General features: G+C 47.5%; 1 protein-coding gene across 3 annotated transcripts in view; it reads left to right on the top strand.

The window, feature by feature from the left end:
• SUSD1 (sushi domain containing 1) overlaps nucleotides 1–27,439 on the top strand; it is a 209,146-nt gene that overhangs the window by 103,291 nt on the left and 78,416 nt on the right. For 2 of the 3 annotated variants that reach the window (XM_088838275.1, XM_055427584.2), the window contains exons 12-14: nucleotides 759–945; nucleotides 20,852–20,948; nucleotides 24,742–25,000. In XM_088838275.1, coding sequence (XP_088694401.1) covers nucleotides 759–945; nucleotides 20,852–20,948; nucleotides 24,742–25,000 — 543 coding nt within the window. The remainder of the gene's footprint in view (nucleotides 1–758; nucleotides 946–20,851; nucleotides 20,949–24,741; nucleotides 25,001–27,439) is intronic. The other variant, XM_088838276.1, reaches the window with a different exon arrangement.

The following is a 27,439-nucleotide window of genomic DNA, read 5'->3' as shown; positions in this document are numbered from 1 at the left end:
GACTCTTTGCGACCCCATGGACTGCAGCCTTCCAGGCTTCTCTATCCGTGGGATTTTCCAGGCAAGAGTACTGGAGTGGGTTGCCATTTTCTTCTCCAAGAAGAAATTAAGTAGGAAGAAAAGTGGATCTATTGGTCCAGATGCTGGGAATGTCAGAAGGTGGTGAGCAGAGGAGAAAAACCCTTCCCAGCTCTTACCAGACCAGCGGGGAGTCTCCTAATGCACACCTTGCTCTGGAGAAGCCTCAGTTCAGATTCTGATTTTTTTTTTTTCCTAAGAAATTGTTCTCTGGCCTTGCTTCTGCAGTTTTGCCAATAGGCTTTCTCACTGAGCATGTGCCATTATGTGTGTGGGAACAAAAAGGTGAATCTTGTCAGTTTCAGGTTGTGCATTTTGATTTAAAAAAATACTTACTGATGATATTGTAATTATGGACTTGCCAAATATTTACAGTATTACAGCTCTACCTGTATTTCATATTTGTTTTCTCAAACTTTAAACTTTTTATTTTGTGTTGGGATATAGCCGACTGATAATGTTCTGGTAGTTTCAGGTGAACAGTGAAGGGACTCAGCCATTCATATACATATATCCATCCTCTCCCAAACCCTCCTCCCATCCAGGATACCACATAATGTATTTCACTTTTTAGAGGAACTTTAGAATGGAGAGCAAGAGTGCTCATGAGAAAAAGTAAGTATCCAGGCGTTCCACCTTTCAAGCTAGCAGTTTACCTGGTGAACTTTTCTGTGTTCCAGGTCCACATTTGGGGCCAGAGATGGTATCAGAAAGGATTTGCCCAGGAAATGATCTTTAATATCACTGCCAGCAGTCAGACTCCTGAGACGTGTTTGGACCTGAGTCCAGGTACCAACTACAGTGTCAGCATCCAGGCTTTGTCTTCTAAACTTCCTGTGGTCATCTCCCTGACAACCCAGATAGCAGGTAAATCTTGAATAACAGCATTTGGACAAACGAAATTGCCACAGAGCCGTATAGGCACAAACAAAGAGCCACACTATTACTTTTTATCATTATATGATGAACTTTAAGAGAAAGAGGAAGAAGGATAGGAGATTGGAGAGAGGTTCTCGAGGGACTTCCCTGAAACTGTAATGTTTTATTTCTTAAAAAGATATCTGAAACAAAATAGCAGCATTGAATAAATCTGGGTAGTGTGTCCATGAGTGTTGGTTACATTCCTTCTGGATATTTGAACTATTTCATCCTTAAGAAGAATTTGTCCTCTGACTGTTTCTCAGTAACATATTTGTCATTCTGTTACATGTACCTTAAGAGTAGGTTACCTTCCGGGGGAGAATGACTGGCAGTGCCACTCTAGTGCCCTAGAAAATCACTTTCCACCCATTTTCTCATCTCTCCTCAAGTCTGTGATGGAGTCCTCCAGCCCCCCAACACACATACTCTGAGCTAATTAACAGAGTATCAGTTTCTTGTGTCTTATTTCCCTGATAAATTAGAAGTAATCAGGTGAGGACTTTCTACTCCCAAATTTCCCAGGGCTGCCTGAAGGCAGAACCTATATTTTATCTTCTCTCTTGGTCCCAACTCTCTTGCCCCACTCTTCCCTTAATCCCGCCATCCCTTCTGGCCTCATCTGTTCCCCCAGTAAAGAATGAGTCCCGCCACTGCACTGGGAGGTTGTCATATCTCCTTTTTAAATGAAAACAAAGATAAACATCCTTCTTTGGATCCAATATTCCCTGCAGCTGCTCCGTCTTTTCACAGCCCCTGTTTACAAAGAAACTCCTTGGAAGAATGCTGTGGAGGTGCCACACCCTTACCTCCCTTCTATCTTTAACTGTTTCCAGTCCAGAGGCATTTGTTCTCAATGCTTTACTGGGAGTGTCTCTATCTTGCAAAATCCTCCAGCCAGTTTTATTCGTATCTGATTTTCTCTACAGCATTTGGCATTCCCTCCTTGAAGCACCTTTTCTCTTGGCTTTTGGATCCTGCTGCCTTGCTGGCTGCTCTTTCCCAGTCCTTTTCACCAGTTCCGTCTACTTTAACGTGGCCCCGCCCTCTGCCTTCTCATCCTCCTTTTACTTCATTATCTGCCCTTTCTGCCTCGGTGATCTCTACCTGTCTCACGGCTACAAACAATACCTGTATTTCGACAATCCCCAAGTATGTGTCCTAGTCACATTCTCTCCTCTGAGCTCCATATCTACCTGTCGCCAATATCCTATTTGAACATTTAATAAGCAAGACCATAGAACTTTGATTTCTGATCTCTGTCTTCTCCCCACAAATCCATTTTCCACCCAGGCTTCTCTGCCTCAGTTATTGGCATTCCTCTTCGCTGATCGCTCAAGCCATAAAGTAATTGTAATTGATTCTGCTTCTCCCACCAGTTTCTAGTCCTTGACAAGCTGGCTTGTTCCTGAAATAAACATTATGAATCCAACCACTTCTACCTCCTTTGCCTTTACGACTAGCAACTTAATCCAAGCCAGCAGCTTCTTGCTTGGACTGCTGCAATAGCTTCTAAATCTTCTGCCTGCTTTCACAGTTGCCCGCTGCTGTCTTCATCTTCACCAGAGTTTTAAAGAGATCACTCAAGGGATTTCCTGGGCAGCCCAGTGGTTAAGACTTCATGCTTCCAATGTAGGGGATGTGGGTTTGATCCCTGGGAGCTAAAACCCCACGTGTTGCACAGTGCAGCCAAAAGATTTAAAAAATTTAAAAATTGAAATAAAAAAACATTTAAGAATATCATTCAAAGTATCATACTGAGTGAAGTAAATCAGACAGAGAAAAACAAATATGTAATGTTTTATGTGGAATCTAAAAAATGGTACAAATGAATTTATTTACAAAACAGAAATGGAGTCACAGATATAAAAAACAAACTTATAGTTACTTGGGGGAAAGGATGGGCAGGTAAATTGGGAAATTGGGATTGACATATACACACAACCATACATAGGGCTTCCCTGATAGCTCAGTTGGTAAAGAATCTGCCTGCAATTCAGGAGACCCCAGCTTGATCTCTGGGTTGGAAAAATCTGCTGAAGAAGGGATAGGCTACCCACTCCAGTATTCTTGGGCTTCCCTTGTGGCTCAGCTGGTAAAGAATCTGCCTGCAATGCAGAAGACCTGGGTTTGATCCCTGGGTTGGGAAGATCCCCAGGAGAAGGGAAAAGCTACCCACTCCAGTATTCTGGCCTGGAGAATTCCATGGACTGTATAGTCCTTGGGGTGGCAAAGAGTTAGACAGTTTCACAACTATATATAAAATAGATAACAAATAAGGACCTATTGTATAGAACAAAGAACCCTACTCAATACTCTGTAATAACCTGTATGGAAAAAGAATCTAAAAAAAAGAGTGGATATATGTACATGTAAAGCTTATTCACTTTGCTGTACACCTGAAACCAACACAACATTGTAAATTGACTATATTCCAATAAAAAATTAATAAAAAAAAGAAAAACATTCACATAAGAACATGTCATCCCCAGCTCAAAACTGTCGGATGAGTTTGCGTTAGCGTTGGAAGCGCATCCACGTGCCTGACCGTGGAACGTGTAGTCTGGCCCTTGCCTGCCTCGCTGACCTCATCTCCCTCGGCCCTCTCTCTTTCTCACTAAGCATCAGCTGCCTCCCTACCTTCCTTGCTATTTCCCAAACAGGTCAGACTTGTTTGTGCATCCGGTCTTTCCGTCTGGTGCTTGCTCATCCTGAGCTGTCATTGTTGTGTAGTTGCCAGGTCATGTTCGACTCTTTTGCGACCCCGTGGACTGCAGGCTGCCAGGCTCCTGACCGTGGGATGTCCCAGGCTAGAATACTGGAGCTGGTGGCCATTTCCTTCTCCAGAGGATCTTTCTGGCCGAGGGATCAAACGCGCATCTCCTGCATTGCAGGCAGATTCCTTACACCTGAGAAACCAGGGAAGCCCTATCACTCAGGTTTCTGCACAAATCCATCCTTTCAAAAATCACCTCCCCATCACCCTCTATCCATTTCCTCTGTTTGAATTTCTTCCCAGAACTCATTTCAGAACTGGTATTTTGAATTTCACTTGTTTGTTTTCTTTTCCCCCACTAAAATAGGAGCATTCTGATGGCAGAGACTTTTGTCTGTGTATTCTGCCTTGAATCCCCAACACATAAGGATCGTGCTAGCCCACGTAAGGACAATGATAGCACAGCAAAGAAATATTTTTGTAATGAACGCATGTGAAGACTAAAATCTCAAAATGGCCAGCGGGTGGTATTGGCATTGAGAAAATGCCTGGTTAGTTAATGAAAGCTTTAGACCAAAAAAGAATTCACCAGCTGGTGAGTTGGAAGGAAATGTTCAATTTGGGCATATTTCTTCCCAGGGTGATTTATCAAGATGAATAGCTATTCAGTCTCCTACTCTTTGGTCCTTCTCCTGTCTGGATGTTTTGCATTGCTGATTCACATTAGCATTTCATATGTTTTGATTTGGGAGAGAGAGTTTCATCTTGATGAGCCTCATTTATACCTTGTTTTATACATCAAACAGCCTGGTAGCTTACGCACCCTGGATCTGTGCTCATGGCCACCAGGGGACACTGTTGAGCTGTTTGAATTCATTGAGACCCTGCCTGCCTGGTTTCGGTATCTATCCCGCTTTAAAGAATTTGCTATTTTAAAAAAAGTGTGGAAGCTCTAAGCCAACAAACAAGAGAAGAACAGACCCCAAGCCCTCTCTTTAATGAAGAAGAGATGTGCTTCGTTGCCTAAGATGTGACTCTGTTTTAGTAAAATCGTAAACTTTTGAATTTTACCAGAAATGTGAGGCAAGGGGTTTGGACCTGGAATATGCAGCAGCTGGTTTCCCAGAAGAAAAGTGCATGGAATTCCCATTCTGAGTGTCTTCCTTTAAGTGAAATCTCACTGATGGGAACAAGGTGAAAGCACACGCTTTAAATATATTGCTGACCTCAGGGGAGAATGAGAGGTTTGGGAGTGCTGAAGGACAGAGGCGAGTGTTTCAGTGACAACAAAAGAGGGTGCTGATGAGAAGGGAGGTGAGGTGCAGAGGAGGTCCCAGGGCTTCTGACTCACGGCCCCCGCTTCCTCAGCAGCCTGTTGATGGGAGTTGCTCAGAACAGCCCCACCTTTCCTTCGTGCACCCTGTAGGTCAAGGGGAAGGGCGAGCGTTCATCCTTGATGTGGACCCAGAGGGTCGGAAGAGCCGTCGTGCACAGGCCGTGCTGTCGTCTGCTGCTGTTCAGTTGCTCCGTCACATTCAACTCTTTGCGGCCTCTTAGCGGTCGCATGCCAGGCTCCTGTGTCCTCTGTGTCCCGAGATTTACTCAGATTCGTCCACTGAGTCAGTGATGCTACTTAACCATCTCATCTTCTGCCACCCCCTTCTTCTGCCTCCAGTCTTTCCCAGCATCAGGGTCTTTTCCAATGAGTTGGCTCTTCACATCAGGTGGCCAAAGTGTTGGAGCTTCATCTTCAGTCCTTCCAATGAATATTCAGGGTTGATTTCCTTTAGAATTGACTGGTTTGATCTCCTTGCAGTCCAAAGGACTCTCAAGAGTCTTCTCCAACACCATGGTTCAAAATCATCACTTCTTCAGTGCTCAGCTTTCTTTATGGTCCATCTCTCATATCGGTACATGACTATTGGAAAGACCATAGCTTTGACTATACAGACCTTTATTGGCAAAGTGATATCTCTGCTTTTTTATATGCATCTAGGTTTGCCAAGTCACAAAGCTTATAGGCAAAATTTTCTTCTTAGAGAGAGGAGAGAGCCAGAGCGGAAGAGGTGGAGGGAGCGGGGAAGAGAGGAGGAAAGAGAGAGAGAAAGCCAGTGCCTGCAGGGAGATAAACCACTCACTCTGCACAATGCGGTGATCATCTGGGGTTGAATGGCCATTATGGAACCAAGAGTGCTGGAAGAGAAAAAGGAAACAAACATGTAAAAGAAATAATTTCTTCCTGAGTCTATCCTCAGTGCCAAAACTGGCAACGTAAAGGAGAACTTTCCCATCTCTGTATTGGTAATAAGGAAAAGAGAATGAACCTTTTCAGAGGTTCAGGAAAACACAGGTGTGTCCCAAGCTTTATTGGACCATCCCTTTCACAGAGAGGTCCAATCAGGATGGCTCTGATTCCTGCTACGGGACTCGGGACCACTGCGCCCACCTCTGACCCGCCTCTCTTACTGCTGTGTCCTCAGGAAAGGACCGTGCGGGACCAGGTGTCTTGAGTTCTTCTGCTCTGGGCTTCTCTTCCACAGACCATCTAAGGGCTATGAACTCCTGTGTCCGCAGTGAGGGCTTCATCTCTGCAGGCTGGTTGCGGGGTACCACCCTGACTCCTGCTGGCCTTCATCCCAGCTGTTTCCCTCTTTGTCAAGGCTCTCTCAGAGTCTTTCATGGATGCAGATTCTTTGACCTCTGAGGTCCTTATGTTAAGTCAGCCCAGGATGAAGGCACACATGTCTTCTATACCTCCAAGGGTCAACTGTTCCTCTAGTCCCCAGAAATCTCCCAGCTACTTTCTAGCTTCAGATCAACCCCCAGCCCCTTAAGGAAATGACTGTTTGGGGATGGATGTCTCCCTGCTCTTCCCACTGAGAGCATCTGCACCCTCTCTGAGACCCCACAGAGACAAGATGGTACACCCCAGAGGAAAGCGGACTGGATGTGTTATTTTCACAACACTATGTTAACATTGTGTGAGTGCTAAGTCGCTTCAGTCGTGTCCGACTCTTTGTGACCCTGTGGACCAGAGCCTGCCAGGCTCCTCCGTTCATGGGATTCTCCAGGGAAGAATACTGGAGTGGGTTGCCATGCCCTTCTCTAGGGGATCTTCCCAACCCAGGGATCGAACCCACATCTCTTACATCTGCTGCACGGGCGGGTGGATTCTTCACTGCTAGTGCCACCTGGGAGCCCAATCCATATTAGTGTTGGCTGTTTATAAAATATGAATGGAAAAGTTTCTTTATATTAAAAGCCTAAAAGGCAGGGTTTCTGTGTGTTGGGGTGGTTGAAAGGTATACTGAAACTTAACAATTAATTCAGCAAATACCTATTGATTGGTTATGTACAAAGACCAGTGCTAAGTGCTGAAGGAGATAAAGATAAAAAGAAGGTGGTTCCTTCTCCTTGGGAAGCCAAGTCTGATAACCTTACTGACAAGAGAGTTGCAGCTCACCTTGTGATACCTGATGACTTACGGCATAAGCTCTATTTTCTCCATTGCTATCAACTTCAATTTATCATGCCAGCCTGGTGGGCTACAGTCCATGGGATCAGAGAGTCAGACACAACTGTGCAACTAACACACTCACCCTTGAAAGACCTCCGTGGAGTATCTTTCCCACAAGGGAGACCCTTCCCAGGGAACAGCGAGACCATTCACGTTCGGATGCAAACAGCAAGAGGTTTATTCAGATACACAGGTACCTGGGGCGACAAAGTCTCTCTGTGGACTTGCGCGCCCAACGGCTGGAGCAGGGGGTTTTTATGGGGTCGGGATGCAGAAAGCGCGGGTACAGAAGCGAGAAGCTTGGTTACAGGGTTTTCATTGGTTGGTTTAAAAGAAAACCAAATGGCGGGGACAGGTTCCAGGATACATAAGCACCTATTTCTGTTCAAAAGATCAAGCTGGCAGAAGCTCATTGGCCAGTTTATACATGCACGGAAGTTCATTGGCCAGCTTATACGCGCGCGGTTTTTAGGGGGGGGGGGTTTCCCTCTTTTACTGATTGGCTCGACTTTTGGCGCCGGCGGGACTTTTCTTGGGAGGAGTTTCTTAATTCTTGGCGCCGGCGGGATCTTCTTAGGGAGGAGTCTGTGACTCAAGTTTGTGTGTCGCAATCCCCTCCTCCCTCTAGGGGCTTTTTGAGACCTGGCCCAAGATAGTCAAATTATGGATTTCTCATTCCCCCATTTCTCTTGTAAATAAGAATGGAATCTTCCATTCGAGGGTTTTAAGCCATCTCTATTCATAATCACCTTGTCTTACTTGGTGATATTGCTGAGTTAGGACCAAGGCTTGCACGACTGACAGTCTGTCTCTAATGAACTGCATTAGTCGGTTGAAAATGCATGGGCCAAATAATAGTATGAGCAGGATAATGATTAGAGGGCCCATGATGGAGGAGAGTAGGGTCGTGAGCCAGGGAGAGCGATTGAACCAGCTTTCAAACCATCCCTGTTCAGTCTCGAATAATTTTTGTCTCTGTTTGAGCCTTTCTCTTAGCTTAGCCATATTGTCTCTCACTAGCCCGGTATGGTCCGCATAGAAGCAGCATTCTTCCTTTAGGGCTGCACAAAGCCCTCCTTCCTGCAAAAATAGGATATCTAACCCTCTCCTGTTTTGCAAAACTACTTCGGAGAGGGAGGTAAGTGACTTTTCTAGAGCGCTTACAGATTCTTCTAATGCTCTGATGTCCGTGTGCATGGCGGCCTGGAGCCGTCCGAACTGACTAGTTTCTATGAGTGCTGCCGTCCCCGTGCCTAATCCTGCCGCTATTCCTCCCACTCCGAGCAGCACGGCCAGGGTGATGGAAACAGGCTCTCTCTTATGCCGAAACCTTTTTTCAAAATAGTTATAGACATACTCCGAACTATGGTAAGTTATTCTAGGCCATAACTCGACCAAGACACAGTAGTCAGTGGTTCTGTTAAGCACTGCGGCAGAGACACATGGGGTTAGCCCGGTGCTGCAAGCCCAATAGGTCCCATTAGGGGCTTCTAGGTAGTAGGTGCCTCTGGTTACCTTTTTGGTGAGGTTACATAGGGCCTGGTGGGTTTCAGGAACAGTCCCGAGGCAAAGTCCTTTCCCAGATACTTGGGACAAGGTTAGTTTGTGCTGAGTGCCAGAAGCACACCGGCCGGAGACCTGGGTATGATTGGAGTAGTTGCCCCCGACTGCTATACCCTCGTAATAAGGGGGGCTAGACACTAAGCATAGCCAGCACTCTTGGGTCCTGTCAGGGTCAGAGGCGTTAAGGGCGAGGTAGGCTCCCTGTACCAGGTTGAATAATCGAACCCTAGTTTCTGGTGTAGGGGTCTCTGATGGTCCTGACAGAGGTGTCAACTGACTAGGTGAGGGGGTGTTACTTTTGATTCCTGAGCTATTTTTAGGGACTTGGGGTTTTGGAGCTGTCAGGACGGGGTTGGGTCCGACAGCAGCAGTGGGGCCTGATGTTTCTATGGTTTGGAGGATGGTTATGATACCCCCGTAGAAGGGGCCCCACCAGGTGGGCCCTGCATTGGTCTGAATTCCCCAGCTGAGCCCCGAAGCCCAATGGAGTTTTTTTGCTGTTTCTTGGTTGAACGTTATCTTAACTTGGGCATACCTATCTTTTCCGTCTGGGCCTGGGGAATATGCACCCTCGTCGGGGGCCTTTAGTGCAAACGAAAAGGTAATTCCATCCCTGCTTCCAACGTCCCACTTACGGTTGCCATCATTAGAGGTCACGCAGGACCAAGAACTACACCAATAATGTTGCATGCCCCCGCAAGTTTTCCAGTTTTTCAGGTACCCTGGGCATGCCCAAAACCCGTCGGCCTGCAGAAGTCCCCCAGTCCCGTCTATCTGTACAATGTCTTTGAAGTTGAAATACAGATCTGGCCACCAAGTGTTGGGGGGGTGAATCTCGGTGGTTGAGTTGAGTACCTCGCCAGTTAGCCCATCTAGAAGTTTCCAGGTCATTTGTTTTGGGGTATGGGGGTTAGCAGGGGATACAGGTGACAGGGAACTCAAGATTATAAGGATAGTAGTTATATAATCTTTGAAAGTCTTATCTTGAGTGGATTTTGAGAGCGTTGAAGCCTCCATCGGGGCGGTCCGTCCGGGCTGTCTTGGCTGGTGTCGGCGAAGCTCGATGGCGGGGCGCGCTTAACGTGTGAGGAGTGAATCCAAGCAGCGATGCCGTCCACTTTCAGGGCTGTTGGCGTGGTTAAAAGGACTGTATACGGTCCTTTCCACCGGGGTTCTAGGTTTGTGGTCTGATGTCTGCGGACCCAGACGGAATCTCCGATCTGGAATGGGTGTGGAACTACTGGCTTTTTTAGCTGTTCCTGGTAAGCTGCGGCCAACGGTTTCCAAACCTCTCTCTGCACGATCTGGAGTGCCTGTAAATGAACTTTTAAGGAAGGGTTGTTAGCGTGGTTTGCAATGTGGGGGTCAAGGAGGGTGGCGGCTGGTGGCGGAGCCCCGTATAATATTTCGAACGGTGTCAGACCATGGGGCCCTGGGGTGTTTCTGGCCCGATATAGGGCCAGAGGCAGTAGGAACACCCAGTCTCTAGAGCCAGTTGCAAGCGTTAATTTGGACAAAGTCTCCTTGATGGTTCTGTTCATCCGTTCTACCTGTCCTGAACTCTGGGGTCTATAAGCACAATGTAATTTCCAATTGATCCCCAGTAGCTTAGCCACCAGCTGACTTACCTGGGAGACGAAGGCCGGCCCATTGTCCGTCCCCAGCGTTTGGGGCATCCCGTACCTGGGGAAGATCTCTTCCAGCAATTTTTTGGTGACTGTCTTGGCTGTTTCTTGCTTCGTAGGGAAGGCCTCTACCCAACCGGAGAAAGTGTCCACGAATACTAAGAGATATTTGTAACCATATAGTCCTGGTTTTATCTCTGTGAAATCAATTTCCCAATGAGTACCCGGTCGGTGTCCTCGCGCCCGGGCCCCGGCTCCATATTGGACTCTCCCAGCATTGACCTGAGCGCAAGCCCTGCAGTTGTCTGCTATTTGTTGTAGGAGATTGTCTCTTCCTAACAAATAGTGGGTGTTTTCTTCTCTATTCAGGAGGGTCTTTGTTTTTCGGGGGCTGAGGTGGGTCAGTCCATGCAAACGATTTAATAATTCTAAAGTCTGTTTTTTTGGCATTACAGGTTTTTCTTTATAAATCCAGTACCCTTGTGTTGGTTCATAGGAAGCCCCCATTTTTCTCAGTAAGTCCGTATCCTCCTTAGTATACTGGAAGGGGCAGCGCACGGGAGCAGTACCAGCAGTTTTTGAGGTCAGGGGAAGGGTTTGCGAGGCTCTCGGTGATTTACATGAGGCTGCCTCTCGGGCGGCCTGGTCAGCCATTCTGTTACCGCGTGCCTCAGGATTGTCTCCCTTCTGGTGTCCCGGGCAATGGATGATACTGAGTTTTTGGGGAAGGAACAGGGCTTTTAGCAGAGCCAGGATTTCAGCCTTATTTTTAATCTCTTTTCCCTCAGAGGTCAGGAGCCCTCTTCGCCGATAGATTTCTCCGTGGATATGGGCTGTGGCGAACGCATACCGGCTATCCGTATATACGTTAAGCCTCTTACCTGCTGCCATCTGGAGAGCCTTGGTCAGGGCGATAAGCTCGGCCCTTTGGGCGGAGGTTCCTGGCGGTAGAGCCTCTGCCCAGATTACCTCTGTTTCTGTAGTCACGGCCGCTCCTGCTCTTCTTTCCCCATTGTCCATGAAGCTACTGCCATCAGTGTACCAGGTGATATCTGCGTCTGGGAGTGGTCGATCTGACAGGTCTGGCCTGGTTCCGTGGGTTTCCGCGAGGATCTGGTGACAGTCGTGCAGCTCTGGTTCTTCCGGGAGTGGGAGCAGGGTGGCAGGGTTGAGTGCCACGACGGGACCAAAGTGAACTCGGTCCGTGTCCAGAAGCATAGCCTGGTAGTGGGTCATTCGGGAGTTGGACAGCCAACGGTCTGGTGGCTGCCTGATAAGGGCTTCAACCGCGTGTGGGGCAAAGATGGTTAAGGGCTGCCCCATGGTCAACTTGTGGGCGTCCTTGATGAGGACCGCAATAGCTGCCTCCATGCGCAAACAGGGTGGCCAGCCTGAAGCCACGGGGTCTAGCTTTTTCGAGAGGTAGGCTACAGGGCGTTTCCAGGGTCCTATATCCTGGACTAGGACCCCTTTTGCGTAGCCTTGTCTCTCATCTGCAAACAGTCCAAAGGGCTTGGTCAGGTCTGGGAGCCCGAGAGCCGGGGAAGTCAATAGGGCTCTCTTGACATTTTTGAAGGCCACGGAATGTTCCTCCCGCCAGTCAAAGAAGGCTCCTTGTTTTGTGAGAGGGTACAGAGGTGCGACCATCTCGGCAAAGCCTGGTATCCAGAGGCGACAGAACCCTGCAGCCCCCAGGAATTCCCGCAATTGGCGGGGGCTTTTGGGGGCAGGGATGTTCATAATGGTTTGTTTACGAGCTTCTGTCAGCCACCTCTGTCCCTCTTTGATCTGGTATCCCAGATAGGTGACCTGTTGTTGACAGATTTGGGCCTTTTTCGCCGAAGCCCGATATCCTAGAGTCCCCAGGGTTTCAAGGAGGGCAGACGTACCTTCTTTGCAGCTTTTCTCCGTCTTTGCCGCTAACAGAAGATCATCTACGTACTGTAGTAGGATGAGAGCTGGATGTTGGACTCTGAAGTCAGCCAGGTCCCGATGCAGGGCCTCGTCAAAGAGAGTTGGGCTGTTTTTGAACCCTTGTGGGAGTCGGGTCCATGTCAACTGGCCGGATATCCCCTGCTCGGGGTCTCTCCATTCGAAGGCAAAGAGGAGTTGGCTATTTGGGTGCAGTCTTAGGCAAAAGAAGGCATCTTTGAGATCTAGCACCGTATACCAGGTATGTGACGGTGGCAACCCACTTAGTAGATTGTATGGGTTAGGGACTGTGGGGTGAATGTTTTCCACCCTCTTGTTGACTTCCCTCAAGTCCTGGACTGGCCTGTAGTCTCCTGACCCCGGCTTTTTTACAGGGAGGAGAGGGGTGTTCCATGGCGACTGGCAGGAGATCAGAATCCCCTGATCCAAAAGTCTCTTAATGTGCGGCCTAATTCCTTGGTACGCTTCTTGGGACATGGGGTATTGTCTAATCGACACAGGGGAGGCTGTGGCCTTTAGGGGTATTATTAGTGGTGACTGTCGGACGGCTAGCCCCATTCCCCCGGTCTCGGCCCAAGCTAGTGGAAATTTTTGCAGCCAGGGGGTGATGGCAGCAAGGTTTTTGGTCTTGTCGGGTCCTGCTTCCTCGTAAAGTTTGTATTCATCTTCTAACTTTAGGGTCAGGACATGAAGGGGTTGTCCTTGGGGCCCGGTAACATGGGCCCCTGTCTCTTTAAAATGTACTTGTGCCCTTAGTTTTGTAAGGAGGTCTCGGCCCAACAGGGGGTAAGGACAGTCAGGTACGTGCAAAAAGGAATGAGTTACCTCTCCGGTAGCCAGATGTACCTTCCGGTCCGTGGTCCACCGATACCGCTTGCCCCCTGTGGCTCCTTGGACCCAGGCCGACTTGTTGCTCAGAGGTCCCGTCGGATGAGTCAACACGGAGTGTTGTGCGCCGGTGTCCACCAGGAAGGTGACAGGTTGCCCCCCAACGTCAAGGGTTATCCTAGGCTCAGGGGGGGGGCTCCTGGCCCTGACTTTCCTAATCTTCTAGGGTCAAGAGGGACGTCTGGGGCTTTGGTCGGCGGGCCCCCTTTGGTCGCCTTGGGCAGTCCTTGACCCAGTGACCCTTTTCTTTACAGTAGGCACATTGGTCTTTTTCCACTCGGGGCCCCTTCTTGTCTCCCCCTAACTTATCCTGTCGCTGCTCTGATACTACGGTGGCTAGCAATTTGCTGAATTCTTTATTTCTCTTGCGATCTCTCGCATTTTCTCTCTTTTCTGCTTCTTTTCTAAGCCTCTCGTCTCTCTCTTCTGCCTCTCTTTTTAGTCTTTCATCTCTCTCTTCTCGAGTCTCCCTCTTATTGAAAATGCGTTCTGCCTCTTTTACTAAGTCTTGTAAGGAACTTTCTTTGAGGTTGTCTAGCCTCTCAAGTTTTTTTCTAATGTCTGGTGCAGATTGCCAAATAAAGGACATAGAGAGGTTACACCCTGGGTCTTCAGGATCGTAAGGAGTATATATGCGATAGGCTTCTTTAAGCCGCTCCAGGAATGCGGAAGGGGACTCCTCAGGACCCTGAATAACCTGTTTTACCTGGGCCAAATTGGTGGGGCGCCTTGCGGCCCCATGGAGACCCGCTATGAGCAACTGGCGATAGAGACGTAGGTGGTTCCTACCTTCAGCTGTAGAGAAATCCCAGTCGGGACGTTCCAGAGGGAAGGCGGAATTAATCTCGTTAGGCAGTTGCGTGGGATGGCCATTTTCGCCTAGGACGTTTTTTCGAGCTTCCAGGAAGACCTTTTGCCTCTCTTCAGTGGTCAGCAGCGCTTGTAGCAGTTGCTGGCAGTCGTCCCAAGTGGGTTGGTGAGTAACTAGGATGGACTCAATCAAAGAGGTTAACATGGAGGGATCTTTGGAGAAAGGGGGGTTGTTATTCTTCCAGTTGTAAAGGTCGGAAGCAGAAAAGGGCCAGTATTGGGCCTGGCCGTTGGACCCCGTTCGCAGGGGAAGGGCCTGGGAGGTGGAATCCGGAGGTGGCTCTCTGCGGACTCTTAGTCGTCCGGCCACCGGGGACGGTGCTGGCGCGACTGGGGCAGGAGCCGCCGCTGCGGCTTCCCTTATTGGGGCTGGGTCTCGGTAGGGTGGGGGGTCCTCGGCTAACAGATCTATGAGTAGGTCATCTCCCGGCGGCAACACAGTGGCTGCTGTAGGTTTTTCTTTTTTAACCTTTTCCCGTGAAGACTCAGTTAGGGCGGGATATAGGGACGAGTGGGTAGGCGGTTGGGCCGAAGCAGGGAGGGGGAGAGGTGGAAGGGCAGGGGCCGATGGGGGAAGGGGGCGCTTGGGATTGACGAAGGGCTTGACCCATGGCGGAGGGTCGTAGGCCAGGGCTTCCCAAGTCACGATGTATGCCACTTGGTCGGGATGACCAGGGGGCCCGGGATCCATCACTCTTGCCTTTACCTGGAAAATAATATCAAGGTCAAAGGTCCCATCCTGTGGCCAGCCCACATTGAAGGAGGGCCACTCGGACGAGCAAAAGGTTGTCCATTTCTTTTTTCGGACCTCTACTGACTGGTTATGGGCGATGTCTTGGACATCTTTCCAATGCTGTAAAGTAAGACTCAGGGGGGTGGTTAGAGATTGACCCATTTTTTCTAGTAAGAGTACTCCTGTTATAAGACAAACAAACACGACACAGAGACTAATACACCAAAATCGCACGGCACGGTTTTTGCGCAAAACTGAAAACAAAAGCTCGGATGGAGGCGTAGATGAGGGTCCGGATCCCTCGCCTCCCTGAAGTTTCACGTACCCCTCGGACAAGGGCGGAGCCCCGAAAAGTCCGACTCTGGTCGTGAACTGAGACGGATGAGCACCGAAAAATCGGGCTCCAGTTAGCCTTGGAACGTCTTCCAGGCTTGCGGAGGGAAGTTCGAGCTCGTCAGCTCCTTCCTGACTCCGCCAGATACAGATTGTTTCAGCTGAAACTCAAGTCGCACCACAACAGACACACAGAAAGTACGAAAACATAAAACAGTAAAACATAAAACGCTGGCCAGCTTACCTCCCGACGAGGGGTCGGTGGTCCCTGGGCGAGGGGGGGTCTCCGGATCCCGGACGAGCCCCCAAATGAAAGACCTCCGTGGAGTATCTTTCCCACAAGGGAGACCCTTCCCAGGGAACAGCGAGACCATTCACGTTCGGATGCAAACAGCAAGAGGTTTATTCAGATACACAGGTACCTGGGGCGACAAAGTCTCTCTGTGGACTTGCGCGCCCAACGGCTGGAGCAGGGGGTTTTTATGGGGTCGGGATGCAGAAAGCGCGGGTACAGAAGCGAGAAGCTTGGTTACAGGGTTTTCATTGGTTGGTTTAAAAGAAAACCAAATGGCGGGGACAGGTTCCAGGATACATAAGCACCTATTTCTGTTCAAAAGATCAAGCTGGCAGAAGCTCATTGGCCAGTTTATACATGCACGGAAGTTCATTGGCCAGCTTATACGCGCGCGGTTTTTAGGGGGGGGGGGTTTCCCTCTTTTACTGATTGGCTCGACTTTTGGCGCCGGCGGGACTTTTCTTGGGAGGAGTTTCTTAATTCTTGGCGCCGGCGGGATCTTCTTAGGGAGGAGTCTGTGACTCAAGTTTGTGTGTCGCAATCCCCTCCTCCCTCTAGGGGCTTTTTGAGACCTGGCCCAAGATAGTCAAATTATGGATTTCTCACCCTGAGTGGGGGTCGTGGTCCAATTAGGAAATGCTGAGGCTTAGAAAAGAACCTCCAGGGTATCTTTACTTTTATATATTCGTGTATGTTAGTTCCTTGCAATTACTTGACGTTTATAGCATAAGGTTGGGACCTTTGCTTAAGTTTGGTGCAGAAAATTTTCCTCTAGTTTTTGTTCATTTTAGTGGGTCTTAGAGGAATAACACATTTGTACTTCTGTTACTTCCTTTTTCTCATTGATTTTAATAGTTTGCCCACATTAGTGATATTAATCTTTTGTTATACATATTGCACCCCAGGTTATGTACTCTTGAATTTTCTTTTCAGTATTCTTTTTGGCATTCAGACATTTTAAGTTTTCATGTAATCAATTCTATTGATTCTTTTATAGTTTCTGCCTCGGGTCATGCCAAGAAAAGCCTTTCCCACTCTGCAATCAGATTAGTTCTTATTCTCTACAATTTTCTAATGCTTCTTAACAATTTTGCTTTTCACATTTTAGCTTGCACCCATCTGGAATTTGTTTAGATGTGTGGTATAAGGCTAAATTTACATGATAACTTTTTTCCCCCCAAATGATCAGCCAGTTTCCCCATCACCTTTGGAAAGACTGTTCATGCCACACACTATATTCTCATTTATTTATTTGGGTCTCTTGATTATCTAGCTTCTTCCATTGCGTTTCCTATCCTGTGCTTTTACCTTCTTATTTTAGTTACTGTAAATTTATAGTATATTTAATATTTTGGGGGATAAGTTCTGCCTCATTGCTTTTCTCCTGAATCTTCCAAGTTTCCTCAGCCTCCATAATTTCCTTTGTCACTTACTTCTAGGAGACAATGGACATTGTTCGCATCTAGGAGGGGCAGTGAATGTCTTCCTTCTGGGTCCGCCCCTGGCTCACATACTCAGGGTGGAAGAACTGCAGCCCAGACACGACCCATTTCTTGCCTTGGCTCTAATTTGGTTTAAATCAGTAATAGGCCTATGGAAAGAGAGCAGACCAGCCAAAGACAGCAGTTTGGGGAGGGAAAACAGCACCTTGGAAAATATGGCTAGAAGTGAAGTTATCCGCCTGCAATGCGGGAGACCTGGGTTCAATACCTGGGTTGGGAAGATCCCCTGGAGAAGGGAAAGGCTACCCACTCCAGTATTCTGGCCTGGAGAATTCCATGGATTGTATAGTCCGCGGGGTAGCAAAGAGTCGAACATGACTGAGCGACTTTCACTAAGGTTATTTAACCTCAAAAATGCGTGAAGAAACAGCCTACTCAAGTTCAGGCTTTTGCATTCAAGAGAAAAAACAGACTGTTTATAAGGTGGAGAAGGCGGAGGGGAGGCAGAACAGAAAGCAGTCTAGAAGTCATGTGTTGACTGAATCAACTGGATGGTTGTGTCCTGTTTAGAACTGGAAGGACAGACGATGCTGGGGCTGAAAGGGGCAAAGTGGCACAGAACAACCAGGGGTGGGCTCCCTGCCCTGATGTGGGCCGGTCTTCCCTAAACTGGTCAAGTGCTTTGTTCTGCTGTTCCTGGGGTGGGTGAGAAACTGGGTGGTTTTAAAAGATTTGCCAAGAGGTTAGAGGACCTAGAATTATTCATCTCAGAGAAGAGCAAACAGAGGAATAACTTAAAAGAGCCCGAGGAGGGTTCTCACACAGAAAAGAGTAAACAGTTAATCTCCCTCTGGGCTGAAAACAGGAAATGTGTGATAAAAACCACTTACTTTCCTGTGAGGATGAAATGTCACCAATGAAAGCGCCTTTCAGTGATAACCTGAGGGCTGTGTAGAGCTACTTGGAATGTTCATGTTCCCTGGTGGGGAACCTGGTGGGGCTTTTCAGTCTGCATTTCCCCTCTCCCCCTAGCTAGCTGGCTGCAGGAGGCTAGCCACTGCCTGCTTCAGGGGTGTTATGGAATTTCTTTCTGGCTGCCTCTTGGAAAGGTGGTGGACCTTTCAATACTGTAGGGTGTGGTCTTAACTGTAAGTAGAGGCTGTTCCCAGTCACCCCTAGGGCCTTTAACAATGCCGTAGATTTACAGAAAACATGATTTGTATGGCCACTGTATCTGCATGGTGTTGGAAGAAATTCTAGACTGAGTGTTTAATAAACACTATAGGAAATTCTCACTTGTCCACCTGGTCTTAGATTCCTGTCCCGGTGGTCCACCCTGGGCCCTCATGTTTTCTCAGATGCCTTTATACCATCTCTCTGTGCCGCCACGTGTGTGAAGTCGCTTCAGTTGTGTCCGACTCTTCGCAACCCTATGGACTGTAGCCCACCAGGCTTCTCTGTCCAAGGGATTTTCCAGGCAGGACTCCTGGAGTGGGTTGCCATGCCCTCCTCCAGGGGGTTTTCCAGACCCAGGGATTGAACCCATGTTGCTTAGGTCTCCGGCATTGGCAGGTGGGCTGTTTACCACTAGTGCCACCTGGGAAGCCCCTTCTGTTGATGATTGGCTCCATGTCACCATCACAGTTTGCTTGTAAGCTCCGGACCACATTTCTAACTGCCTGCTGGACGGTTGCACAAGCACTTCAAACTTAACAGGTCTAGAAGTGAGCTGTGGCTGAACCTTCCCCCAGACCTTGATGAATGACGTCACCACTGACTCAGTGACCAAAACCAGAGCCCAGGTTCCTTCCCCTTGCTTATCTTCCGCCACTTTCCGTTCCACCTCTGCATCTCCTCCATCTGCCCTCTCTTTTCCTTTGTGAGCACCATCACTGCTTCAGGCCTCAGACAGGTCTTACCTAGATTTTGGACAATCTACACTTTTGCTCTTTTCCAATTCATCCTCCAGCTGGCGGTCTCAATTGTCTTTCTGAAATATACATCTGCTAAGAATCTTCAGATGACTTCTCCTTATTTTCAGGACCTCAGATCTGACCTAGACACACCTGCTTAATTTTTATTTACTTATTTATTTGATTTTGTCTGCACTAGTTCTTCCTTACTGCGTGCGGGCTTGCCTTAGTTGTGGAGAGTGGAGACTACCCTTTTTTGTGTTGCTTGGGCTTTCTTGCCTAGAAAATCCCACCAGAGGAGCCTGGTGGGCTGCAGTCCATGGGGTCGCTACTAGTGGGACACGACTGAGCGACTTCACTTTCACACATTGGAGAAGGAAATGGCAGCCCACTCTAGTGTTCTTGCCTGGAGAATCCCAGGGACGGGGGAGCCTGGTGGGCTGCCGTCTGTGGGGTCGCACAGAGCCCGACTGAAGCGACTTAGCAGCAGCAGCAAAGCCAATGCAGAGCAGAGGCTTTAGGCACATGCGCTTCAGTAGTTGTGGCTCACGGGCTTGTGGGAGTTGCTCCTCGGCATGTGGGATCTTCCTGGACCAGGGATCGAACCCGTGTCTCCTGCATTGGCAGGCAGATTCTTGTCCACTGTGCCACCAGGGAAGTCCTGCATTTCTCACTTTATTTTCTGCCTCTGCTGAGCTGGAGCTCAGCCTTTTGGCTCCACTGAACTCCTGCTGTTCTCTCTCTGCACGTGTTCTCTCTCACCTCCCGCCTCGGAGTATATCAGTCTCTGTATTTGATAGGCTCACCCCACTGCCCCTGGGTCAGGCATTCTTCCCCTGCATTCCTACCACTCCCATTATCCTAGCTCCAAGCACCACCTGTTTACAAGACTCTGCTATCAGACTCTGAGCTCCTGGAAAGCAGAAACCATGTTTTCCATGGCTGTTTCTCCCAGCCTCACATAGAGATGACTAGTAAATATTTGTTGAAAGGCAGTGTGTAAATAGTATATTCAGTAGAGCTTTAAGACCTGTCTTGGAAGGTCTAAACTTTTTATTATAATTTGAATTGAAAATTTCTACTCCAAATCTATTTTCTAATTGGGTAAAAGAGTCTTGACAACTGTGTGATTATAAAGGCTCTAGAAGTCTAGGGAATTCCCTCACAGAGCAGAGGTTAGGACTCCACGCTTTCACTGCTGAGGGTGCAGGTTCAATCCCTGGTCAGGTGTCTGATTCATGCTCATGTGTGGCAAAAACCATCAAAATGTTGTAAAGTAATTATCCTCCAATTAAATTAATTAATTAAAAATGTTTTTTAAAAATAAAAGGGTAATCATGCCCACACACACACACACAGAAATCCCTGGTCAGGGAACTAAGATCCCACAAGCTTCACGGAGCAGCCAAAATAATAAAAATAATAATAATAAACTTTTCCCAAAGGATCTAGAAGTTGGATATGCTGGTCTCCTCACCAAACAGGAACCTATCTTCCAAGATAACTGAAATGACCACAGCCTCCACCCTCTGTTAGTGCTGGGGCATCACTTTTTAAAAGAATTATAATAAAATATATACAACATAAAATATACTATTTTAATCATTTTTCAGGGCACAAGTTATTGGCATTAAGTACATTCACAGTGCTGTAAACCATTACCATTATCTATTTCAAAAGTTGTTTTCATCACCTCAAACAGAAACTCTGTTGACCATTAAGCAGTAACTCCTCATTCCCTACCCACACCCTCAGCCCTTGGCAACCTCCAGTGTATTTCTGTCTCTATGGATTTACCTGTTCCAGAGATTTCACGCAAGTGGAGTCATGCAATATTTGTCCTTCTGTGTCTGGCATATTTCTCTTAGCCTCATGTGTTCAGGATTCGCCTGTGTCGGAGCGTGTGTCCGAATTTGCTCATCACTTCTTTCATGAAAACTTTCCTCTTGATGTCCCGTGAGGACCACTTTCTTCGTGTCTCTGCTTGTTCTGATCACACCCCTTTTCTTCTTTTCAACACGTTTTCAGAGCCTCCCCTTCCGGAAGTAGACTTTTTCACTGTGCATGGAGAGCCTCTACCACGCTTGCGACTGAGGAAAGCCACGGAGAAAAACGGACCCGTCAGGTGAGTAGAGGCCTCTTTCCCGAGGCTGCCCAGTGGGCCCATGGAGTGTTCTGGAAACACTGATTTGTGTGAGGATGAGACTTCTGTTTAGGTGGCTGCGCTGCGGTAGTTAAGGCAATGGGCCCCTTTTTTGTTTCCTTGGGCACAGACTGGGCTTCCTTGATAGCTCAGTTGGTAAAGAATCCGCCTGCAATGCAGGAGACCCTGGTTCGATCCCTGGGTCTGAAAGATCTGCTGGAGAAGGGATAGGCTACCCACTCCAGTATTCTTGGACTTCCCTTGTGGCTCAGCTGGTAAAGAATCTGCCCGCACTGCGGGAGACCTGGTTTCAATCCCTGGGTCGGGAAGATCTGCCGGAGAAGGGAAAGGCTACCCTCTCCAGTATTCTGGCCTGGAGAATTCCATGGACTGTATAGTCCATGGGGTCGCAAAGACTTGAACACGACTAAGGGACTTTCACTGACTGGGCACAGACTGAGCCTTTAATTCCAACCAGCACCCTCCTTAGTGAAGAGGACTTTTAAGGGACCAGAGATGAACATTTGGGCAGCTGAGCTCGAGAAACTGAATCTGCTCCTTTGGTCATTGAATGAGCATTGGTTGGGTACCTGTGACATGTCAGGCAGTATCCTTTGCACTCATGCCTCCAGGTATATCCATTAGTGATGTTGGATCAGGAGCATCATTTCACTTACCAAAGACAGAATGTATTTTCCTTTATTTAAGGGTAGCCTTGGGGTGTGTGTAGTGGTTTCTGGGAGAGTCATTTGGATAATTCCTTTAATTCTTGATGTGGGCAAGGCACTGCATTGCTAATAACTGCTTCTGGGACTCCAGATGGTATTAGGGTGGAAGTAATTTACATCAGGTGGTGGACTGTGTTGTGTTCAGTTAAGCTTTTTTATTTACACAGGTCATGGCAGAATTAGGAAAGCAGAAATATTCCCTTTTTAAGAGGAAGATTGATGTTCACCTTGGGAGATGAGCAACTTACTGACAGGAGTCTAGAAAAATGGGATAGATGATCTTATCTGCAAAACAGAAACAGAGACACAGGCCTAGAGAAAAAAGTGTATGGACACCAAAGAGGGAGGGTTAGGGTGGGATGGATTGGGAGGCTGCGGCTGATGCATATACACTGGTATGTATAAAACAGATGACTTAAGAGAACCGACTGGACAGCAAGGCAACTCTGCTCAGTGCTCTGTGGTGAGCTAAATGGGAAGGAAATCCACAAAAGAGGGGATGTGTGTATACATATAGCTGATTCACTTTGCTGTACCATAGAAACTCTTCCAACACTGTACTTATACTCCAATAAAAGTTAACTTTAAAAAAGAGGCGATGGCAATAACCTGCTTCCTTGACCTAACCCACACTACCCACGTCTCTCCTGACCCTTCAGTCTAATGACCTTACAGTACAATCAGGGTAAAATTCATGAGCTGTCACAAAACTGTCAAAAGAAAGTCTAGCAAAATTGGTCTGTGTGTCCATTTATGATGAAACTTGGGCTCTTCGTGTCTGTTCGTTTGAGCCCAGTAAATGCTCAAAAGTCTTTCCAGGCATGTGTGTGGCCTAAGTTGCTCTGTGTCTTAATTCCTGACGAGTTACTGGAAGGCATTGTAATTCTGTTGCTGGAAGGAGAATGGAAGTCGTGACCTCAGTGCCTGAGAGTGTGCAATACGTCCATGGTATTGAGGCCAGGTAATTACGTAAGGCAGAAAGAAAAGCCAAATGACAGTCTACCTGTGTGGCTCTGTGCTGGCCAGTGCCTCCAAAACAGGAAGTGGGGATCTGTGAGTCATCGGGGAGGGTGGTGGTGAGAAAGGGGAAAAGTCCTTCTGGAACAGTCATGCTCTCCACAGCCATGACTGCTTCCCCAGTGTCACCAGCGCTGATCACCAGCAGGATGTTGGGGTGGTTTCCTTGGCCCGACTACTTGGGTTGAGCTGGGGGAAGCAGCAGTGCCAGTGTGTGGCAGCCCAGAGTCTGCCGTGTGCATTTTCCAGGATGGGGCGTGGGGCAGTAGCTTGGGCACTTGGTGGAGCAGGGGCTCTGGCCCCACGCCTCCCTCCCTACCAGGTGATCTTGGGGGATGATGCAGCCTGTAGCCAGGCTCTCCTCATGTCTCCCACACTTGTCAGATTCCAGGAATCACCTCGGATGCTTTATCAGCAACATGAATTCTCAGACTCTACTGGAGATTTTGATTGAGTAGGTCTGGGACAGGGGCTGGAAATTTGTACAATTATCAAGGGACTCGGGTGATTATGATCATGCTAACTGGGGAGACTGCTTTATGCCTCTTGAATGGTACCTTTACTGGGAAATGTTCAGAACCAGATGAGTTCAAGTGAGCCTTGAACTGCACTTGAACATCACTACCTACATGGTAAGACAAGAGGGACTTGGAGATGTGCTTACAGACAGCATGGAGCCTGCTGCCCATTTACTTTTTTTACCTGTGTCTGAGATTCATAGGGGTGTCTTCATCTTCAAGTCCCCAGGAAAGTTATAGGTGTTCCTTTGGAGGCAGTGATGCTCAGTAAATGTTTACTGGTGGTGGCAGTGACAAAGCATTGCCCTGCAGGCTTTACTTTGTCATTTTTGTACAGAGCTCATTGCTGAAAGTGAATCCAGGAACTTTGTGGAAATCAGGGACCTGAGGACACCTAGGAATTTGGGGATCCTGGTGGGTGAATACTTTCTAAATCCAACACCTGCTATTAACCTAGTAACTCGTGGACTCTTAGGAAGCAGGAGATGGGGCATTAGGAATGTGGAGCAGGAAGTGTATACTTATTGGTAAAATAGAGTTACATGTGCTAATGCTTTTGGGAAATTATCCTAATCATATTTGGTGCTGATGCATGTTTTTCTTCATTACTGAAATTTCAACTCAAGAAACATCAGTGGGGAGTCAGTCATAGCCAAAGAACTGTGAAAAGATTTGCAAGAATGCAAGAGTAAAGCATTCAAGTCCTTACTATCAAGCCTGATAGAGAAAGCAGACATCCCAAAACTTACTAGGAGATGAGCCCAAACAGATGGAAATGGGAAGACGTGATTTATTCTCAGAGTGTTTTTGTTCTTATGCTTTCTTTTGCTGACAGATTTTCTATTTGGTGGGATAAATAATACTGAAGCATGACAAAATGACACCAGATTGCTAGTGTGTTTCTTTGTCCGCATGGAGGGAACATACAAGATTTCCCCTCCCAGCTGTTGAAGGACATTGTCAGACTAGATGAGCTCACGGTGACTGAGCACTCCCTGCTTCTCGTTCATTTCGTAGGAACTTTGTATCAGTCCATGAACTGGAGGGAGTGGCCGTCACATGAGTTCTGTTTTAGGCTCCTCATGTGATTACGTGGAGTCTTTTGGCAGACTTAGTGCACTAACTTGTAGGCAATAGGCCTCCATGTGACTGCTAAACCCTTTCCCCAGCTGGACTTTGTTTGCCCACGAGAAAAATCACTGATTAGATCAACTTTATGACACGTGTGCTCCAGGCAGTTTCCCAGGTAGCCATCTGCAGCCAGAACTTGGAGAGATCACTCCCCCACTGTCATGAAGCATGAACATGGTTGGTTCCAACTGGAGTTCCGTGACTGTGGGAGCTGTCAGATCGTGAAACCCATGTGGGCAAGGACTTCTATCCAGTGTTGTGTCTCCGGCGTCTAGCAAAGTGTTGATCTCATAGCCGGTGCTCAGTAATGTGAATGAATGAGTGAATGACTCCCCCCCAACCCAAGCAAGGCTCTGATAGACGTTTTCTTTCCTCTTACAGCTCATATCAGGTGTTAGTGCTTCCCTTGGCCCTCCAAAGCACATTTGCTTGTGATTCTGAAGAGGCTGTTTCGTTCTTTAGCAAAGCTTCTGAGGCCAGTGGATACGTGACTGCAGAACTGCTGGCCAAGGATATTCCCGACGATGCCGTGGAGATATCTATTGGAGACAGGCTGTACTATGGGAAATATTATAATGCACCCTTGAAAGCAGGGCATGATTACTGCATTATATTACGAATCACAAGTGAATGGAATGAGGTATATTTCTTTGAAAACTCTTGTGAATTTAATATTTTCCTCTTCATGTGAAATTTAAATATTTGAACATATGTTTTCCCCATATCTGAGATGAATACTGCATATAAGAACCATAAACATGTGTTGAACCCTTTCACTTTATAAAGGAGGGGCAGGTGAAACCTCTCTGGAGGTGGATATTCTGAACTTGCTGGGGGAACCTGTTTGGATCTGTGTTTGGACTGAATTTGTTTTGTTTTTTCCTAAGCTTTATGAATGTCCTCATCCCATTGCATTGCGGAAGCCTGAGCTGGAGTGGAACGTCTAGATCTTTCTGCCACTTCCCTGTACTCCTGCCAGGCTGCTGCCTTCCCTCATTCTCTGGGAAGCAAGAGGGAGGGGCAGATTATGCCCAGCACTATTTTCTGGCTCTATTTTCTGCTTCCGTTACTTCCTTGGCTATTGCGTAAACCCCACTCTCATCTCTCAATCCTTGGAGAGTCTGTGTGTTTCTAGCGGTGGTTCTTTCTTGAGACATGGAAACTCATGAGAAACATGGAAACATGAGACATGTATACTCCTTACGGAATGAATAATTATAATGAGCTGGATAAGCAGAATAGCCAAAGCTGGATCGGTCAGTCACGGGTGGAAGAGCTTCTGGAAGGAGCATTGTCATGGTTTCCCTAGGAGAACTCAAAGTTTGATATCAATTCATATTGTTTGGCAATGAAAACTAGAAAAATTCTATTAACAGAAACATCTCTTGACTGATGAACTTGAGGCATCTTGCGTGTAAGGTTCATCACATATTTAAAACTGAAACATGCTATTAAATTTTGTATAGGACATAAGTCAAATGTGCCATTATCGTGCTTGATATAAAACTAGGACTATGTCCAAGTAGCAGAAAGGTCTGGTGGTGTTTTGTGACAATTATGTAGGGATTAAGAATTGAAAGACTAAAGTCCAGAATATATTGCCCTTAAGTGGTTGCAGAGGTCTTTATGATTGAGACAAGGCCTCCTTGCTAGAATATTACCTGGAGATCCTGACTTGGTATCTCTAGCCATAGACAACACTGGCGGTAGAGTATGTGTGCAGTTTAGAGATTGCTCAGAGCTGCTGTCTCAGGCTGAGACTTTGGTCTGGGAGGGTGTATTAGTCAGCTTGGGCTGCCATTTCAAACATGCCAGTAATGCCCTAACTAGAGCTTTGTAAGTTGGGAAGTATGAGTTTTCCAGTCCCCTCTTCTTGTTTTTCCTTTTATGTATCTGCCCCACTAAGTAACATTACCATGTTCCTAGTTGCCAATACAGAAAGTAAAAGTGAAGTCACTTAGTTGTGTCCGACTCTTTGCGACCCCATGGACTGTAGCCTCCCAGGCTCTTCCATCCATGGGATTTTCCAGGCAAGAATACTGGAGTGGGTTGCCATTTCCTTCTCCAGGAGATCTTCCCGACCCAGGGATTGAACCCAGGTCTCACACATTGTAGGCAGATGCCTTACCATCTGAGCCATCAGGGAAGTCAATACAGAAATCTAGGAATAATTCTTGTCTTTCTTTTTCCTATCTTCTTGTGCAGTCCATTATCAAATTATGTCAGTTATGTCACCTTAATGCCATTTAAAAGCATCCTTTTCTCTCTTCCATTAGCACTGTTTAGCCTTTGACATCTCCTGTCTGAACAGCAATTTTCTAACTCATTGTCTTGCCTCTTCTTCTGCCCATCCCCTTGCTCCATACTGCTGCCGTAGTGAGTTCTATGAAATGTACATCTGATCAAGGCACTGTATTTCAGTGAGCTCCCTTCTTTATCTGGCCATGTCAATGTCTCTCCTCTAACACATTCAGTTCCCTAGTAACAGTCTTGCTGTTTGAGGTCCTTTTTCTTCCCCAGTATTTTGAAATATACCCTTCACTGGTTACTCTTGCATATTATCTTTTATTAAATGCACTTGATGCAAGGCTTCCCAGGTGGCACTGTGGTAAAGAATGTGTCTGCCAATGCAGAAGACACAAGAGGGTTCAATCCCTGGGTCGGGAAGATCCCCTGGAAGACGAAATGGCAACCCATTCCAGTATTTCTTGCCTGGAGAATTCCATGGACAGAGGAGCCTGGTGGGCTACAGTCTACAGGGCCACAAAGAGTCAGACATGCCTGAACAACCGAGCCCAACAGCTGTCATCTAGAGAAGAGACGTGTTTGTATGTCCCAAGCCTCTCATAGTCGTGCCCGTAACATGCATCACTGCGTCTCACTGAACCTGGCTGTGACCTTGGCATCCTCCTCAATGTCATTCCCCAGGCAGTCAGCGCCAGTCGCTGAGAGCTGGCAAGGGGAATGGAATTCCCTGCCATCCCCGCTCTTTCCCTGGAGTGTGTGCTTCCTGAGATCGATCCATTGGGAAGCTTTAGGGTCATCATTCCTAGGGTCACTTCTGTCCCTGTTGCCCTGC

This window comes from Moschus berezovskii, chromosome 7, assembly GCF_049115385.1.
Source record: "Moschus berezovskii isolate FMDL1 chromosome 7, NW_MosBer_1.0, whole genome shotgun sequence".
In the NCBI taxonomy this organism is placed as follows: domain Eukaryota; kingdom Metazoa; phylum Chordata; class Mammalia; order Artiodactyla; family Moschidae; genus Moschus; species Moschus berezovskii.
This window is presented reverse-complemented; position numbering and strand designations above follow the sequence as displayed.